At 40.3% G+C, this 18,479-nt stretch overlaps 1 protein-coding gene across 2 annotated transcripts; it reads right to left on the bottom strand.

Annotated features, from left to right (window-relative positions):
* Nucleotides 1–544: 544 nt before the first annotated feature.
* On the bottom strand, nt 545–17,165 carry hsd3b7 (hydroxy-delta-5-steroid dehydrogenase, 3 beta- and steroid delta-isomerase). 2 transcript variants are annotated; one of them, XM_058637151.1, is made up of 7 exons: nt 17,043–17,165; nt 11,390–11,550; nt 8,611–8,766; nt 4,405–4,513; nt 3,550–3,649; nt 3,243–3,405; nt 545–1,475 (listed from the first exon to the last, which is right to left on the bottom strand). In XM_058637151.1, the coding sequence occupies exons 2-7, from the start codon at nt 11,547–11,549 to the stop codon at nt 1,063–1,065; spliced, it is 1,101 nt and encodes a 366-aa protein (XP_058493134.1). In that variant the 5' UTR covers nt 11,550; nt 17,043–17,165; the 3' UTR covers nt 545–1,062. The 2 variants fall into 2 exon arrangements, with proteins under 2 accessions (XP_058493134.1, XP_058493133.1); XM_058637150.1 differs by lacking the exon at nt 17,043–17,165 and having other exon boundaries at nt 11,390–11,657.
* Nucleotides 17,166–18,479: the final 1,314 nt, after the last annotated feature.

Here is an 18,479-nt window from a genome sequence, read left to right as displayed (position 1 = left end):
GTGGGGGGCAGCAGCACACTGACATGAAGGAGTCTGATTTACCTCAAACTCACATGAAGATAAGTAGTGTGCCTCATCTACTGTACAGTAAATCTGTGCCATGTAAATAACATGTAAAACTCACAAATTAAGAATAAAACCTTTAACCTTTAGTTTAAAGTACCACAGCAGCAGATTTATTTCAGTGTGTTTTGTTTAGAACGAGTGTCAGAGGTTTCAGCTGGAAATTGTTATTCCTTTACCGTTTAGCTGGCCTGTAAACTGTTATGGGAAATACCATGGAAAGCCACAAAAATGGGGGACACCCTAACATGCTGGAACATTTGGCGTTTTCCTGCAAGGCAACTCCCATATACTCACACAAACAAATATGTGGTGTCCAGCTGGTTGCTACAGTCAACTTTCCACACACTACACGCCTGTGTATAAACATCAATCGTCTCCATGAAGAAATCCCCTGTCATGCACAGATGGGAAGTGATAAGGCACGTCTTCAGCACACAATTTGTACATCACACTAAAAAGACACAATATGAATCAAATGCTAAATGTCAAACAATCTTTATTGAAAATGACAAAAACTTCACAGGATACAATTTCTGACGTCAGTGTGAAGCTTACAACACTGACATCAATGAAGTCGACATAAATGTAGTAATGTCGGTGAAAATGTATAGACTTATAATGCTGATATAAGACAATCTCTGATACAATAAATAGAATTAATTAAATGCTTACGTAAGACAATCTCTGATATAAATTATATTAAAAATAATATAATAACAAATTTAACAATCTCGCGTAGCGTTAGTCACAGTGAAACTTTTCTAGAACAGCGACTGTACTGCAGGAACACAAACTAATGCATTGTAAAGTACGACAAAAGCACAATGCAAAGTTCCGCAGTCTGGTTTTTTTTAATCTGGGAAAGATTAAATCAATTGTTATCACACTTTTGTGTCATAAATTAAAAGCAGGTCACACACTTTTGTCATATACTCTGTGTGGTGCCGTGGGAGTCCATAGAAGCATTTGGTGCATGTTGCAGTAATGGAGGTCATATTAAGAGTCTTTTAGTTTCTCCAGAGGGAGCGTACTGACCCATTTCTGTGTGCGAGCTTGACACTGATCCCAGTCGTACAGGGGCCGGTACTGGAAGTAACGTAAGGCTTTGTCTGTGCCCACAGTGAATGAGGTACTAACGACAGAAAAGGTGTAACTGTTCAGCAACGGCGTGTAGTTATAAAAGGGGCTCATTATCCAACGAAGCAGGTCATTAACCATGGCTAAAAACCAGATCACCACAAAGGGAATGCGGACAGCACGGAAGTTGAACGCGGATAGGAACTGCATGTTGAAATCCACATAGCTCTTGTAGGGTGAGTCGTCATAGCAGAAAAAAGCCTCTCCTCCAACTGTCTGCGGGCGCTCCCTCAGGGCTCGGGCTGCAAGTACATGCATCCAAGCCACGTTGCCTAGTAACAACAACAGTAATTAATAACACATAAAATAAATGAATGTAAAGCAGAAATACCAGTAAAATGACCTTGTGTGATAAAAAAAAAAAGAAAGTCTCTGCATTTTATGTTTTTAAAAACATCACTGGCAATAAGACAGTGAATTTATTCCCTGAGAGAGATATAATTAAAACCATCATCATTATGTCATTGAAAAGATTGATGCCAATTTATCAAGGAACCAAAAATACATGTGCTTTCATGTCCATCTCACGTCCCTATAATTTCACCCACACACAAACATGTCCCTAATACATGGAATTAAAATATAGTGCGGTGCCAAGTTTGATGTACAAAAGATACCGGTAAAAGAAGCACACATGGCTTTCATCGCTCTCGCCGCTCTACTGTAGCCACTCCCTCTCTCACTCGCACAGCACTGTGAGTGAGACAAGGCGCCGTGAAGCTGAGGCAGACAACGGACGCAGTGCCCCCCAGCCCACTCCCCTCCGGGAGGCGTTACAGGTCTCTCCGCACCTGAACGATCAAGTTCAGAGGAAGCTTCTTTCCTGCAGATGTCACCCTACTGAACTCTAGCTCTGCATCCCGGTGACAACCAACCAACTGTTATGCAACCATGAAGTTCCATTTTCCATATTTACTTTATGCCATTATGTCAGTATCAGTATTTGCTTTCTACCATACACAAATAAAAATGTCACTGAACTTTTGCTGTGTAGTAGTAATAATGAGCATTCACACACACCAAACCAACAATTACTAAAAACACACACAAAAACAGATTTTGCACAGGCAGTGCTCTAGTTGTACATAATAACAGAAATGGAGACAGAATGTACAGAGCCAGGGGAAAGAAAGAGGAAATGATGTCAGTTTGTTTAAGTTTACGGTTTGTGCCGTTTCCGTTAGCAACTATGCAGACCCCGGTGACTTCTTTTAATTTTTTAATGAAGTGACTAGCGACAAGTCGCACACATACACACACAGAAGCGCACACACACAAAGTCACGGACAGGAACAAGCCGTGGATGTTCAGTGCAGCTGAATGTGTGTGAAACAATCACTGATCGGTTTTGTTTATTTGAGTAAAAATAGGTTTTGTTTTCTCCTCTCTTTATTTTACTATTCAACAGTCTTTTCAGACTGACTTCAGTTACTTTTCATTGTCAGTAGTTGGTAACTCTGTCAAACAATCCCCAAACACAACACAATGAATGACAGTGCAAGAGAGTCATCGTATTCCTAAAGCGTTGTGAAATGTTCCCACTCTGGGAGCATACAACGCAAACACACTTAAAAATGTCATCCTATCATCTGGCAGAGGATAATTCAGTGTTGTTCATTGTGCTGCACACACACACACGCGCGCACACCCACATACACACACACACACGATGATGGTGCTTTTGTGTCCTCACAACAAAAATGGAGGATCTCATTACCCATACTGTGCATCTTTTTCTTATTGCACATTCAGTCTTTCTCAGTGTCTTTACCTCAGTGTTGAGGAGTCAAGGGTGAGACACTGTTAGGATTTTTTATATTACTCATGTAAGACATTCAGACTTCACGTGACTTGCAGAGGAGGTGACATCATATGCTTCTGTTTTTAGCCCTTCTCTAAACTTAACTTCCACTAACCTTTTTTTTTTCTTGGTCTTTCCGTGTTCAAAAAATAGAACAAAAGTCGTCTTGTTTGCATTAAAATGAATTCCCAAACACACCTCTTACGTTGTGGTTATGACTCAGTCACTTTTGATTTACCTGCATAGACTCGCCCGTGTTCCGTGGAAGCGGGGACACCGTTGAAAACTAAGCCTCTATTTTCAGCAGCCTGTTTGTAGAATTCCCTGAAAAGCTCGTGCCCTTCACCATAGATCCCTGTCGGCCTCAGACTGCATGTGTATAAACACTGTCCACCTTTCACCTGGACATGAGGCAAAACACAATTCTGCATTAGGAAGCACAAGGCGGCCAACTGGACTTAAAAAAGGCAGAAAGAGCAGGGGTGACAAGTCACACAGCTACACAATCATAATGTTGATTCCCTACAGACTTTTAAATCAATTACCATTTTTCCATTTGCCTCCAGCACAATTTTCTCTGCCAGTGCTTTGCTCTTGGGGTAGGCCATATTGTGTTTCACAAGGTACGGTGTGTCTTCATTGCCCCTAAAGAAAAGGAAATTAAATTGGTCAGATATTAAAGAACTTTGGTCTACAAGAGATCAAACAGAACTAAGAGTGAGGGAGGAAAAACTCAGCAGAATGCCAGTAATGAATGACTAAGGTACAGCTGTGGCAATGCCAACTTGCATGTACACTCATGCAGATTGATTGTGTCTTCCTTCTTTTCCTTTTTAAATTACACTTTTTAGAAAGAAATTCCTGGAAAAAAACAGACATTCCCAGACACAAAGCAGCATCATGTGCTATTGATGAAAATCCAAAACTAGCAATTGAGATTATTAACTCCTCATCAAAATGTTTACTGACAAACTACTGTAAATCAAGTATGAAACAGGCTAATTTTCCCATAGACTTCCATTCAAATGGGAGTTATTTTTGCAACCAAGAGTCACCCCCTGGTGGCTATTCGATATATTCTTTCATCTGATTGGCTTCAACCAGCAAACCGAGTGGTTTCCTCTTTATTCTAGCCACCATCCACTATGAACAGCAAACCGCACCGCTTTTAATTGACACCAAGTTTGCCTTTTCCCTTATAGCATTTCAACACTTTCATTTCTGTGCATAAGAGAACATGGAGGACGTGTAATACAGCTGAAAGTATTTTTCAAAATAAGAGTATACATAGTACACATACATATACAGCACACAGAGTAAAGTGTGTGAATTTGTACACTTGTTAATCGATCAGAAACAAGTCAAGAACACATCTACAACACATTTTTTTTTAACTGTACCTAATAAAGTGGTCTCTGTTGACGTTGGGGCCAATAACCTCCATGCTGCTGGTGTAGACCAGATTTTGGATACCACACTCCACACAGGCCTTGATCACATGCTCTGTTCCTGAGAAGAGATAAAAAAGAATGATCAGATTGATTCAATTAAATTCAGTTCTTGCAGCTTGTTAATGACACGTCATCTGGGTGGAATTTCTCTTTTCTCTGAGTATGTACAGGCCTTTAGGGTTAGGGTTAGATTTGGGTTAAGGTGAGGGTAAGAGGCTAGGGAATAGATGTTGTCTATAAAGGTCATCACTATGAATGAAGCACAAACCTGTGTATTTCAGTATTCAGTATTTCATTTCTAGTGTTTCAGAGCAGAGAATGTTGCGTGATGTGAAAGCTCATGGTCAGTAACATTTTACTGTGGGGTGAAAAAGTCAAGAGAGCTTTTTTTTCCATGCACACTGGAAAAATTAAAGTTTATTAGAACAGCAGAAAATGAATTTAAAAGGAGGTATGATACACATGTGTGTTCTGTGTTAGGTCATAGAGAAAGTGACTCAGTCCACAGGTTCATTTAGTCCAGTTTGGCGGAGAATATAAGAAATGTTCCAGAATAATTATCAAAACAAATTATCCATGCTTTATAACTCAACTTGCAGTGAGGGATACAGAGTGCAAACTATCACAGCAATAAATGGAATTTATCACAAGAAAACATTCCTGGAGGAAAGTTCTTTTTCCAGAAACCCACACGGCCAAAAGGAAAATATGCAGATTCCATCCAACCAGCCAGCACGAATGATCGATCACTGAACTGCCAAACTGTCGTGCTACAATCCACATTCTCTGTTTCAAATTCTTTGCCGACCATGAATGTCTGTGTAAAAGTTTATTAAAAATCCATCAAAAGGTTTTTGAGACAGACCAAGCAGCAAACATGCCTGTCATCCAAAATAAAGTTCAGAAATTAAAATATTAAATGTAACAAAGGCCACAAAATACAGAGCCTTGTATTTGAACTTGTACTATGAATTCTAACAGTGATCAAGAAAAAGGGAAACGCTTTCAGCTCTTTGAGCTGAACTACAAACAGTGAACAAAATTCTATAAAGTAAACAGAGAATACGTGTTAAACGAGTCTATTATGATCAAGGCACAAAAACCCTTTGAGTGCAACTCAGGGAAAATTCCGAAGTATAATATAATACTTATCGAAACTGATCATCCTTTACCTCTTAAGGTCAGATTCAAAAAACTGCCTCAGTTTAGAGGAAGTACTGTTCCAAGCAATTTCATACCATGATAACAGTGCAATATCACTTAGTGTGATCTTTTTCAGCTTTTGTTACCAAAAAACAGGTGTACACACTCATTGGCCACTTTTTTTCATCTCTAGGGCTTATGGAGAAGGGTCAGAAAAAGGGAGAACACAGTGCACTGCGTGTGCAATTATAAGGCAAGTGAGTATTTTGAGCTCAGTGTAATTTTATGTATATTTTCCAACTCCAAGCTATTTGAACATACATGCTAATTGGATTTAAAAATTATCATGGGATGTGTATTTATGTAATGAGGGAGGGTGTGGCCTTAAGTGATCAACACCCTATATCATGGTGTGCACAGAGCCGGATTAAATAAATGGACTATACTAGGCAGACTGTATTTTTTGGGCCCCCCTCCATCGATGTTATTTATGAAGTGAAATCTGAAACTTACCAAAGTTACTAAAAAAAGTTCATTCACATTTTACATAGCGTAGTCTTTGGTTGCATGTTGGTTCTTTGTATGCCAAAATAAGTCATGTGTCGTATATTTCGTATCTTATCCATTGCGAGTGTCATTGTTAAGGCCGTAGTACCAGTAAATCACCAATAGGTGTCAGCATTGCTATGTAAACAGAGCAAATAAGATAAATGTTGTAAGCTATTACATTTTGCAGAAAATCTTAATTAAATGTGTTGATTAAATTGAATAGCTTAATAAGTAGTCAAATATACAAAGACCTATACAATTTGCAGTAAGAGAAACTGCTGTAGTGGTAAAAATGTTTATTTTCATGGACAAGCATCACCTCTCTTCAATTTTCTGGTATTCAACACTCAGCAGCTCAGCTCCTGGTCTGGACTGTTCAGCAGTTTTATCCACTGGTCTGGATGTTTCTCTGGATGGTGTACTGTGCAGTATTGTTTTTGGCAGCCATTCTAGATTTAGTCTTAGTTTTAGTCTTTTGGACTAAAACGCTCATTAGTTTTAGTCACGTTTTAGTCATTTCTATATGTGATAGTTTTAGTCTAAGAAAACTCAAAAAAGTTTTAGTCAGTTTTAGGTTGTTTAAAAAAGAAAAAAAAAAAGAAGTATAGTCTTTTAACAAATCCATTTAGGTCAATAAGTATTGGAGATTACTGTTGGGCATAAACCTTTAATCTCCATATTTCAAATTTCAACAGTTTTTTTCATGAATTGATGCCAACTTCATCATACAACAGTGTCACACATAAGTTTGACATGCAATTTCCTCCTCTGGTGGTGCGCCGCGACCGACTGTAGATCGGCTTGGAAGGGCTTGGGGCGAAGGTGGTTTACAGCGAACCCCCGCCTGGACCTTGCCGTGGACATGTGCACTCGCTGCGGCTTCTCCCGCCTCCCGGTCTGCTCTGTTTATTACAGAGCAGACTGTCCTCAGTGCGCCCTGACAGCGTCGCGTCATCAGGACGAGGAGCGTAAATCGTCTTGAAACACGGACCAAGTCAAGGACCAAGGTTTTGAATCGTCCCTCTGTCTGGGCCCCCCCCCCCCCCCGCCAATCGGGCCCTAGGCACGTGCCTAGTTTGCCTTTGCGTTAATCCAGCTCTGGGTGTGCATAATTATTAGGCAGCTTTCCCACGGACAAAATGAGCCAAAAAGAGATTTTAAAATGCGTTTCAGACGGATTCAGCACTCTTGAAGTAGCTACGTTATTGAGGCATGATCACTGCACCGTCAAACGTTTTGTAGCAAAAAGTCAAGAGGTTTGCAAGAAACGTGTGGAAAAAAGGATGTAAATTAACTGCTAAAGACTTGAGGAGAATTAAACGTGAAGCTACCATGGTAACCATCAACCCCCAGTGCTATCATACTCCAGCAATGTCCATACAAAACAAAGTCCAGAAGTACCAGGTGTTCATAACTCATTTTTCCTTTGTTAAATATTCAGGTTTGGGGTTTATTTACATTTTGGATTGACAGAGTGAACTGTATTTGTTCAGCAATAGAATTCATCCTTAGGAATACAACTTGCGTAATAATTGTGCATCCAGTCAGTCTCAGTGCAGGTGGCAATTCTCTGGAAAATGGCTTGTTGATGCCAGAGGTCAGAGGAGAATGACCAGACTGTTTCAAAATGATAGAATGGAAGTTTTCTTGCAATAGTGACTTAAATAACCACATTAGAACCAAGCAAAAGACCACCTCTGAACACCAAACATGTCAAACCTTAAAGCAGAAGACCAAAGAGTGCCACTCCTGTCATTTTATCAAGTGCCCTGTGTACTCAATAAAGTGGCCAGTAAGTGTATTGTGTTTCAATCACTGTAGGCTATCAGACACGCAACCTCATCTATAAACCATTAACTAAACCCAGACACACAGTGTGCCAAGGAACAGCAGCCCCACACTCTGGGTAAATATGGCCTACAGCTGGGTGAGCAGAATTACTCCATTACATTACTTATAAAGTAAACAGAACTCAAATAATTATATTTACCATCTCAATTACTTGACATCAGGGGTGTCCAAACTCTTTTTAGGGCCATATTTGATAATGTGAAGATTTCCGGGGGCCAATGGTCCTTTTTTTTCATTTCTTTAACAGCAACATTAACATACAAATGCACTGTTTTATAAAAAATTAAATTTTCGTTGTCACAAAAGTATCATTTTTAAATGGAAATGTTAGCAAATCTAAGCCGTGCAGGTGTGGAAAAAATGAAAAGAAAAATTGCCTTTCTTTCCACATCTGGAGTCAAATAATATAATATGACATGAGCGTCTGTCACACAAACCTACTTGACAAATGTCATGAATACACAAAGGAAACTTGATGAGCTTTTTTTTTCACAGAATTCAAACATTTGCAACAGTGGTCACCAAAGCAGCTGATCTGCATATTTGGTTTGGCAGAGATGCTTGATGCAACCCTCCCATTTATCTGGGTTCACAAATCACAACTCGTCTCACCTGTGACATTGACTGAGTGGATGAGGGTCTCTGGGACTCTGTGCCAGACGTCCACCAAGCTGGCCATGTGGATGACAACATCAGCTCCACGGGAGGCCTCCAACACATTGTCGTAATCAGTGATATCCCCCTGAATGACCACCACCTTTGTGCGCTCTGAGGGGAAAAACAGGGAAGAAATGCGAGTCAAAATGTGGTGTCCTAAAAGCTCTACACAGAATTTAAACACAAGAAATAAACTACAAACATATGTTACGTGACAGAACACTGCTTTACTTCAGCAACTAAGCTGTTTGACGTAATAATATTTATGCATAACATTGTCATGCTATACGTTTAACAATACTTTTTTGAAAGTGTTATGATTTTGCGTGGGTTACCTTCTGGGAACCAAAGAACATTCTATAACAGGTTAAGACAAATAAGATAGATAGATAGATAGATAGATAGATAGATAGATAGATAGATAGATACTTTATTCATCTCACAGAGAAATTCACAGTTCAGCAGCTCCAGAATATGTTACACGATAGAAACATAAGAGGCATGCAAGTCTATGTACAGTCTAAATATGAACTGAAACATATGTATAAAAAGGAAAAAAGGAAAAAAAATATAAAAAATATAAAGGCGTTAAAAAGAATGAGATGTACATGTGTGCTTGCGTGTATGTGTCATGTATGATGCAGGTTGAAGAGTCTGATGGCATGGGGGAGGAATGATCTCCTCAGTCTTTCTGTGGAGCAGGACATTGACAGCAGTCTGTCACTGAAGCTGCTCCTCTGTCTGTGTATGGTGCTGTGTAGTGGATGGTGTGGATTGTCTATGATGGACAGGAGCCTGTTGAGTGTGCGTCGCTCAGCTATCGATGTCAGACTGTCCAGTTCTGTGCCTACAACAGAGCCTGCCTTCCTTATTAGTTTGTCCAGGCGTGAAGCGTCCTTCTTCTTTAGGCTGCCCCCCCAGCACACCACTGTGTACAGGAGGGCACTCGCTACCACAGACTGGTAGAAGGTCTGTAGCAGCTTCCTGCAGACGTTGAAGGATGCCAGCCTTCTAAGGAAGTACAGACGACTCTGTCCTTTCCTGCACAGAGCATCTGTGTTGGTGGTCCAGTCCAGCCTGTCATCCAGCTGTACTCCCAGGTATTTGTAGGTGTGCACCACCTCCACACAGTCCCCCTTGATGAGAACTGGTTCTGGGTGCACCCTGGATCTCCGGAAATCCACAACCATCTCCCTGGTCTTGGTGGTGTTTAGGAGCAGATGATTGTTGTCACACCATTTGACGACGTTACTAATACAAGGGCAATCAATCATGCTGATTTTAAGACATTGGGTCACATTGTCCAGAAGCTATTGAACTAAATATTTTCCCTAATTTATTTAGATTTTTACTGTACAATAACAACACATGGGCCCATAAGTTCTGACAATGGTTGACACAATTGATCTCAGGAGCATGCTGACTACTACCTCAGTCATTATCAACTATTTTTACTGTATAAATTTTGAGAAATTAATCCGCAAAGTTGTCTTTTTTTTTTTACTCAGAAAAAGTCAGAAAACTCCATTTTTACCGTACAATAAAATCACTTTGTCCCATAAGTTCTGACAATGGTTGGTACGGTTGACCTCAGGGGCATGCTGACTACTCCCTCACTCATTATCAACTATTTTTACTGTATACATTTTGAGAAATGAATCTGCAAAGTTGTCTTTTTTTTTTACTCTTTTTTTTTTACTTACTTTTTTTACTACATTTTAACTGTATAATTTTTGAGAAATTAAGCATCAAAAAGTAAAAAAAGGACAACTTTGATGCCTAATTTCTCAAAAATTATACAGTAAAAATGTTTGATAAAGACTGAGGTAGTAGTCAGCATGCCCCTGAAGTCAACCGTACCAACCATTGTCAGAACTTATGGGCCAAAGTGATTTTATTGTACAGTAAAAATTGAGTAATCTGCCTTTTTCTGAGAATAAAAAGAGACAACTTTGAGGATTCATTTCTCAAAAATTATACAGTAAAAATATTTGATAATAAGTGAGGGAGTAGTCAGCATGCTCCTGAAGTCAACTGTACCAACCATTGTCAGAACTTATGGGCCAAAGCTATTGTACAGTAAAAATCTAAATAAATTAGGGAAAATATTTCGTTCAAACGCTTCTGGACAATGTGACCCAATGTCTTAAAATCAGCACGATTGATTGCACTTTTATTAGTAACGTCTTATTTTCAAAAACGATTTGCTCGGTATGAAACTAGCGCTGACGTTCTCAGTCGACCGTAAGTTCGACTACAAGGGCGCACTTAAAAACGAATGACGGCTCACTTGACCGCAGTCTCTTATCAGTGGTGTCTACGCGTTTATCAAACACACGGATCTCCGCCACTTTGTCCTCCTTCTCCAGTAGAACCCTCAGCATGTGTTTGCCCAGGAAGCCGCAGCCTCCTGTGATCAGAAACACGGATCTTCGCTGCTTTTCACTCATCCTGAGCTTCTGTGAACAGTAACGGTTCCTGCTGCCGCTGCTGGTCTGAACGCTGCGCTGAGTCTGCAGCCTTTGCCGAAGCGATTATTTAGTTTATCCCCAGGGCTGTTTATCTCTTATCCAACTTTGTTAGCGTTTCCATAGACGATAAGAACAGTATCCACCAGATCTGATGACACTCTCCAACACAGCACAATTATAACATAAGGACTCTGTTATGATCGACTCCACAGTCTCAGGTGGACTCGCCCGGTGAAAACCCGGTGTTTGGTGCTCTTTCTTACCTGTGCTCTGTCCGTTTACAGTGGTGTCTACGTGTTTATCAAACACACGGATCTCATCCACGTCGTCCTCCTTCTCCAGTAGAATCCTCAGCATGTGTTTGCCCAGGAAGCCGCAGCCTCCTGTGATCAGATACACGGCTCCTCGCTGCTGTTGATTCATCCTGAGTCACGATTAAAAGGCAGAGGTTGGTTAGGACTGTAGACGTGCAACAGCTTTGCACCAGCTTCTCTCTCTAAGGCAGAGGTTGGTTAGGACTGTAGACGTGCAACAGCTTTTATTCTTTTATTCTCTCTCTCTCTCTCTCTCTCTCTCTCTCTCTCTCTCTCTCTCTCTCTCTCTCTCTCTCTCTGATGGCGTCATCAAGGTTGCTTAAGCACATATGTAATAGCAGCTGCCCCATTAACCACAGTCAGTTCAGTTCCAATATATAAAAAAAATTGTTTATGACAGAAGAGTAACAAATATTTTTGGAAAACAGTCAAGAGACTTCTGAGATCAAAGTCGGGATGGCAGAATTCTTAATTTAATCTGTCAGGCCTGTAAAAGGGCAAGGAGAGTGCACCTAAAATCAGAATTCTGACATTTGGAGAAAAAGGTCATTCAGAATTCTGTGGCCCTAATCCTCTTCCGTAATTTGTAGTAAACCATTTTGACTTCTGTTTTAGACACACTAAACACTGCATGTTAATGGTGCCTTCCCGATGTGCAGTGGCGTGCCCTGAAGTTAGGGCTGGGCTTTTGTAATGTAAACAGAGTCATCATTGTAAAAAGCTCCGCTTTTATATAGTTCATACGGGGCAATGGCTGCAAAGAACGACTGGATAGATTTTTGTTTCACAGAGCCGCTCTCGCTAGCGATGCTTCCGACCTCCGAAAGCAGTCAAGGCAGTCTATCGCTTCATGTGACACTTTATCAAATGAGACTATGACTCAACTGTATTGTACCGTAAAACGTCAGTAGGGAAACTGGGGGTTCTTGAAGAAAGAATTTAGGATTAAGTGCTGTCACTCCTTCCAAAAAAAAGTCTTCTTCTTCTTGTAATTTCAGGCTGTAAACTGAGAGGTATAATGCTACCTCCCACAGATTTAATTTCTTCATCACAGTTCAGCTCAAAGCACTTGGCGGTTCTTAGGCACAGTAGATCAAAGCTCCCCATTGCAGATCAAAGTCCACCCTGTTAAAAAAAAGGTTTCTGTCACAGTTTTATCACATTTCAAAGCTCTTGAACGCAGTTAAAAGTTCTCTGCTGCTCAACACAGTTCTCCACGCTCTCATTTCCTCAGTCTCACTCCCTTCTCATCCTCCCATCCCCTAACCTCCAAGGCAAATTCTTCTTGAATTGTCTTACAGCACGATGATTTTTACATTACACAACTAGTAATAACCTGTCATTTATTCAGAGGAAGTTGTTGAACAACATACAGACAGGTGCCCTTTTCCTCGGCCAAATTCTCTTTTTTTAATAATAGAACGACAACATAAAGCTAAAGCTTGGCAGATGTTTGCTGGCCACATGTCCAGCACAGGTCACTGTCTGACCTGCGTCACTGGCTCTCCCTTTCCTTTGTCGTCATCTCATGGCGATAACGACTTGTGAAGTGAAATATTTCAGATGCTTCCTCTCAAACCTCTGCGCAGGAAGTGGCAAAGTTGCAGGTGCGTGATACCACAACTTCCTGTTTAGTCTACTCATCGAGTGATACAAACAAATGTGTACACATGTGTGAGCAAATAAGCCACCAAATAGCAGGCTTCAAACAGACACTGATCACTGATCAGGGAAGAAGGCACTTAATATTGTTTAAGATTTAAAAAAAAAAATTAATAATACAAGAGAAACTATGCAGGAGTGCAGGAAAACTCCGTAATGCTTAAATGAACTTCTGTCTGATCCACCCTGTGACTCCTGTTTGGATTCTTGTTGGTTTTGAGCTGGAATGTTTTTTGTTTTATTTGTCCTGCCATAACAAACTCAGTGGCTGCTCACACGTCAGAGGAGGGGCACAGACTTTGACACACACACAAACAGCTGATTGAAGTTTGTCATCTGGAAACTGTGCCCCTAATGGAGCGTTTTACAAGCCCTGAATTTGTCAGTTATTCCTGTGCGTCTGTGTGATGATATGCGGGGTGGGGTCAGGGAGGATTTTACACAGGAAGAATGAGCCCAGGCTGTCGACAGCAGAGCCTTTTTATGTCAACTAACTTGGTCATGGAAGAATTGTGGGTTTTTTTTCTCAGTTTTCATTGACCTCCTACAATTCTGCTTCCTGACAGAAATACAGACTGTTCGTGTTTGGCTGTATGGCCCAACTTGGGTGGAACACATTACTCAATCAAGCCGAACAATACTGCTACAGACAACATACTGCTGAAGCAGAGGCCCAGTTGAAGTACGGTACTCAAATTCCAGGTTACCACAAGCCTGCCACCACATACTGGGTTTGTGAAAATGCCAAAAGTCTGAGAAGTCTGTGCATCTCTTTTTCCTCAGTACTGTGAGGATGGCCCCAAAGGCTTCCAGCAAAGCAGCTGGGGATATTGGGGTGTGCTTTGTTTTAGTGTTCACTTTGAGGAGGGCAAACAAGAGTAGAGGGAGAAAGCAATGTGCCCACACTGATGTTCTCTTTTTCCACACAAGCAGGGGATCTTGTTCTCCTCCAGGGAGAATTTTTAATCCCAAGCAATTTCTTGATTGATGGCAGTGGGCTGTTTCAAGCAGATCACAATCTTTTCCTGATACGTTATGGTACCCTTGGTATAGCAGTTTGACTAAAAGATAAAGAGAATGACAAACTGATACATGTCAGCTTATCACTTCCACAGAACTTCCATTGTCCTGTGTGGATTTTGCAAGGGAAGCTGGTCGTAGTCTAGCATTTCAGTTATGCACAATTATCGCATTTCCTTGTCCTAATTGTTTGTTTGCAGAATTTATGTATAAATAACTGGGCCTGAAATGAGCTTCCCTTGTTTAAAAAGACCAGCCACTGGACTGTATGTGAAGAATAATGCCTCACTTCAGTGTACAATTGTGTATAATGTGCATGTCATTAAGTGAGTACACGTGGTCCAAGTTCTTCCACATTGTGCAATGTATTACATTTGAATGTTTCTTAAAGCTACAGTGTAAAACTTCCATTGCTCCCTGTGTGAGAAGTCAGGTAATAATAATAATAATAATAATAATAATAATAATAGATTTTATTTGTATTGCACTTTACATTTGAACAACAAATCTCAAAGTGCTCAAAGGTGACTTTATTGTCATTTTACAAAGTACAACAAAATGTATCCATCATCCATTATCTACCGCTTTATCCTCCACCGGAGGGTCGCGTGCCAATTGGCTGTGCCAATCTCAGCTGACATAGGGTGATAGGCAGGGTACACCCTGCACAGTTCGCCAGTTCATAGCAGGGCCACACACATAGAGACAAACAACCATTCACTCTCATATTCACACCTATGGTCAATTTAGAGTTTACCTAATCCCTATATTACATGTTTTTGGACAGTGGGAGAAAACCCACGGACCCACAGGGAGAACAGGCAAACTCCACACAGAAAGGTCCTTGTTTCAACCGGGGCTTGAAGCCAGGTCTTCTTGCTGCAAAGGCAAGGGTCCTAACCACTACTAATACTGCAGTGTCATGGGGTACTGCTTTGCTCTCTCCCCCACTCCTTCTCAGTCTCACAAACACTCACAAACACTCACAGAGGCCTCCTTTACACTTGGCTTCACACTATTAAAATTCCTTTTCTGTGAACGGATTGCAATCAGATCGCGCCTGACCACCTGAAACAGATTTGGTCTTCCAAACCACAGTTGGTCAGAGACACATTGTGACCACATTGAACAGAATGTAAATGCAATAAATCTCCAGCGCGCCTCCACTCCACCCACAACAACTAAATGAGCGGAAATACATAAAAGAGGTGACAAAACCACAGTCTCCTCTGCTTTGATCAGTTTTCCGCTTATTGAAGGCCACTTCTTCCTCCGCATTAAAAAACAAAGAGGAGTCCATACAACAGTTCAACTTCACATGCTGCTGTAAATCTTTGCAGAAGAAGAGTTGGGGGCGATATACAGGTAAGTGGTGACTGTGACCGTATAGCAATCGGCTCGTGATGTGGACACTGGAGACGCATGTTAATATCAGGTGTCAATGTGGTGAAGAGCTATCTGATCACAGAAAAAACGTTCTAAAGCCTGCTGCAAAACGGCCAGAGAGAGAAGACCTCTTTGTCTGCTGCTGTGCAAGGCATTACATTTCTGTTTACACGATAGAATCCACTTCTTGAGCCATATTCCAACTGTGTGCAAACTAAATACATAGAAACACAGAGATACTTGTGTGGAGCTGACGGGCTTAATCAGCACTTTATGGCCAGGACAGGGTCCTTGAAAGCCGTGGTGCCAATAACTGTGAGGAGTCGACACGACAGCTATGAGCGTCTGTCTCTCTGATAACACTTGCTTCACTCCCTGGCAGGAAACAGACGCAAAAGAGATTTACAGAGGAGCCAATGTCACAAGGACATGTTATCAAATGGCCTTGAACTAGAGGAAACTGAACCAACTAAGCACTCAAAAGGAAATTGACATGGGAGAGGTTAATTTTGAAACCAATGACTCTGTGAAACTGAGGAGCTTTTAATTGTAGAATATAGTAGAAACAGAATGCAGCAGCATAATGTGATTCTGTCTGCGGAGCATCATTTGCATCTATTTTGTAGTACTGTATAGAACAAAGGCAAGTCTAATAGTTTATTGGGCTAAACAAATTGTATGTGATAAAACCAGTGTTTAACAGCAATTGTGCTAAATTAAATGTAGGTACATAACCAATATATGCACAGTATTCATTTTAAAGACTGAACATGGTTTCAGCAATTATACAAGAAACCTTATTTCAAACAAATATATGAAATAAGGTTTCAGATGTTAAGTTTTGCAAAGTGTTTTGTCTGAACCTATTTATATTACACTTTCATGATACAACATATACAAATATGATAAAATCCTACAAACAAGGATTGTCTGAGTAATCAGTGACTCTTAGAGCTCATGGAAATGTGAGCTCAGCTTAAGTCACAGAAAGAGCATGACTCACATAACAACAGCAGACAGTGAACACAAGTCAAAACACAGGCAACACTGGAACACTAGGCAATGTCAACTTGCTGGATTTTGGTACAGGAGAGAATCTGACAAAATGAAGGGAAAGGTTGGCATTCAGATGTCCATAATTTACCTTAAATGGAGATAAACTGATAGCATTTGCACACATGGACAACAACTTTGAACTTATCAGTAGGAGGAGCTGTGTTTTGACAGTGCAAAAGTCCAAATCAGTAAACTGGACTAGATATTTTATGAACTTTACCCTGTCAGCTGGGTATAAGCTGGTCCCATGGTCGTAAACAATAATTTAAAAAGAAAAAAAACAAGCAGCAGGACACCAACACACAACAAACATTTGCAACAAAATTATTGAGAGTATACAGGCAGTGGCACAAAATAAGCAGATCATTGCAGAACAGCACAACATTTGAGCAACATTTACCATAAAGCCCTGTACATATTTATAATATTAATTTATATTCAGTGAGCTACGTTCAGGAGAAGAATTTATGAATCCTACCTTTTATTTTACTCGTAAATTAAGTGACGTCGTAAGTTCCATGACCGACTGCCGCTGGAGTGACGCCTGACGTCATCAATCGTCCATACATGTTTAACTTAAAAAAACACGCACACACGTGTAAAGTGTTAGCTTGAATAAATTTAACTATCGCAAAAAAAAAACTTGACGTGTTTAGTCTGTGTTTAACGTGTTTCCCTCGTGTTTTGCTCTGCATGTGCTCTGTCGGTGTGTGTGTCATTGCTAAGATACCGTGTAGCAACAAACCTGGGACACAAAACTCAAACACACACATTTAATTTTAGGAAACTCCAGACTACACGTTTTCGTGGTTTTGAGGGATAAATAAATTCTAATATCAATGCTTTCATTCTGCCCCCTTGTGTCTTAAATTATTATTTGTCATGTTAAGCACCAACTCCCAGGGCCGGCCCAAGCCTTTATAGGGCCCAAAGCTGAATTTGATTTGTCAGTGCTTGACTATTATTGATATTGCTGTAATTATAGTTAATTTACACCAAACCAGTGTCACTCTCTGTTTTTTAACCTTAGAGTGGAATAGTATTAATTTGCACCTTTTAATTCAAACAGAAGCGCTAAGTGTGACTGTAAGTAAAACAGTTTAATGAGATTAAAACCAAATAATTCAAGCTCAACACTATTTATATATCTAAATATTTTTGAATGTATCTAGATTTCTTTAATGTATTAAATTGTGTTAGCCGCTTAGTTCACGTATGCCTTGGGCCTTCTCTGCTAACTCCACTGGCAAATTTGCCAAAACTTCCGAAGGCCGCATCCAGATTTTTACAAGAACGTACCGCGACAGGTCACATAAGGAAATGCACAGGTTTAAATAAATAAATAAATAAATAATAGCTGAGCACAGTTTTAGCTTCCATCAGATTCAGGCTGCATGTTGCTCACTTCATTATTGTTATCAGTGACACCCATGCTTGTCATGTTGAAACATTTCAAAATGTCTGGGGTGAAACAGGACATAGGGATCAACCATGACCTCAATATTGATCAAGATGTGTAAATGCAGTAGCCCACACTTTAAGAAGCACTGCCCCTGACAGAGAAGAAATTGCTCTTTTTTATCGGGCTGTACTGTGTTAATATAAAGTGTGCATACAAAGATCTGTACTGTTATGGCTTTTTTTTTTTTTTACCTATCACATTTGTATGCCTAAATGTGTTGTTGAAGAACAACCATATTCCACTCTTACCATTCTAGTGGATGCATTTGATGCAAAAGATGTGTGTATTATGTTAATAAATACTGCTCTTCCTGTATTTGACCTTTATGCACTGCTCTCCTCATCACTCCTCTTATCATTATATGCAGCCTTGACTTACTCCCTCCCTGCACTAAGAAGTCACATTTCCACTGCAACGTTTGCAGGAACTTTCCCCACATGTAACACACACCTC

Source organism: Solea solea, chromosome 8 (assembly GCF_958295425.1).
Source record: "Solea solea chromosome 8, fSolSol10.1, whole genome shotgun sequence".
Lineage (NCBI taxonomy): Eukaryota > Metazoa > Chordata > Actinopteri > Pleuronectiformes > Soleidae > Solea > Solea solea.
Note: the sequence above shows the minus strand (reverse complement) of the source record. Positions and strands in the feature narration are given on the sequence as shown.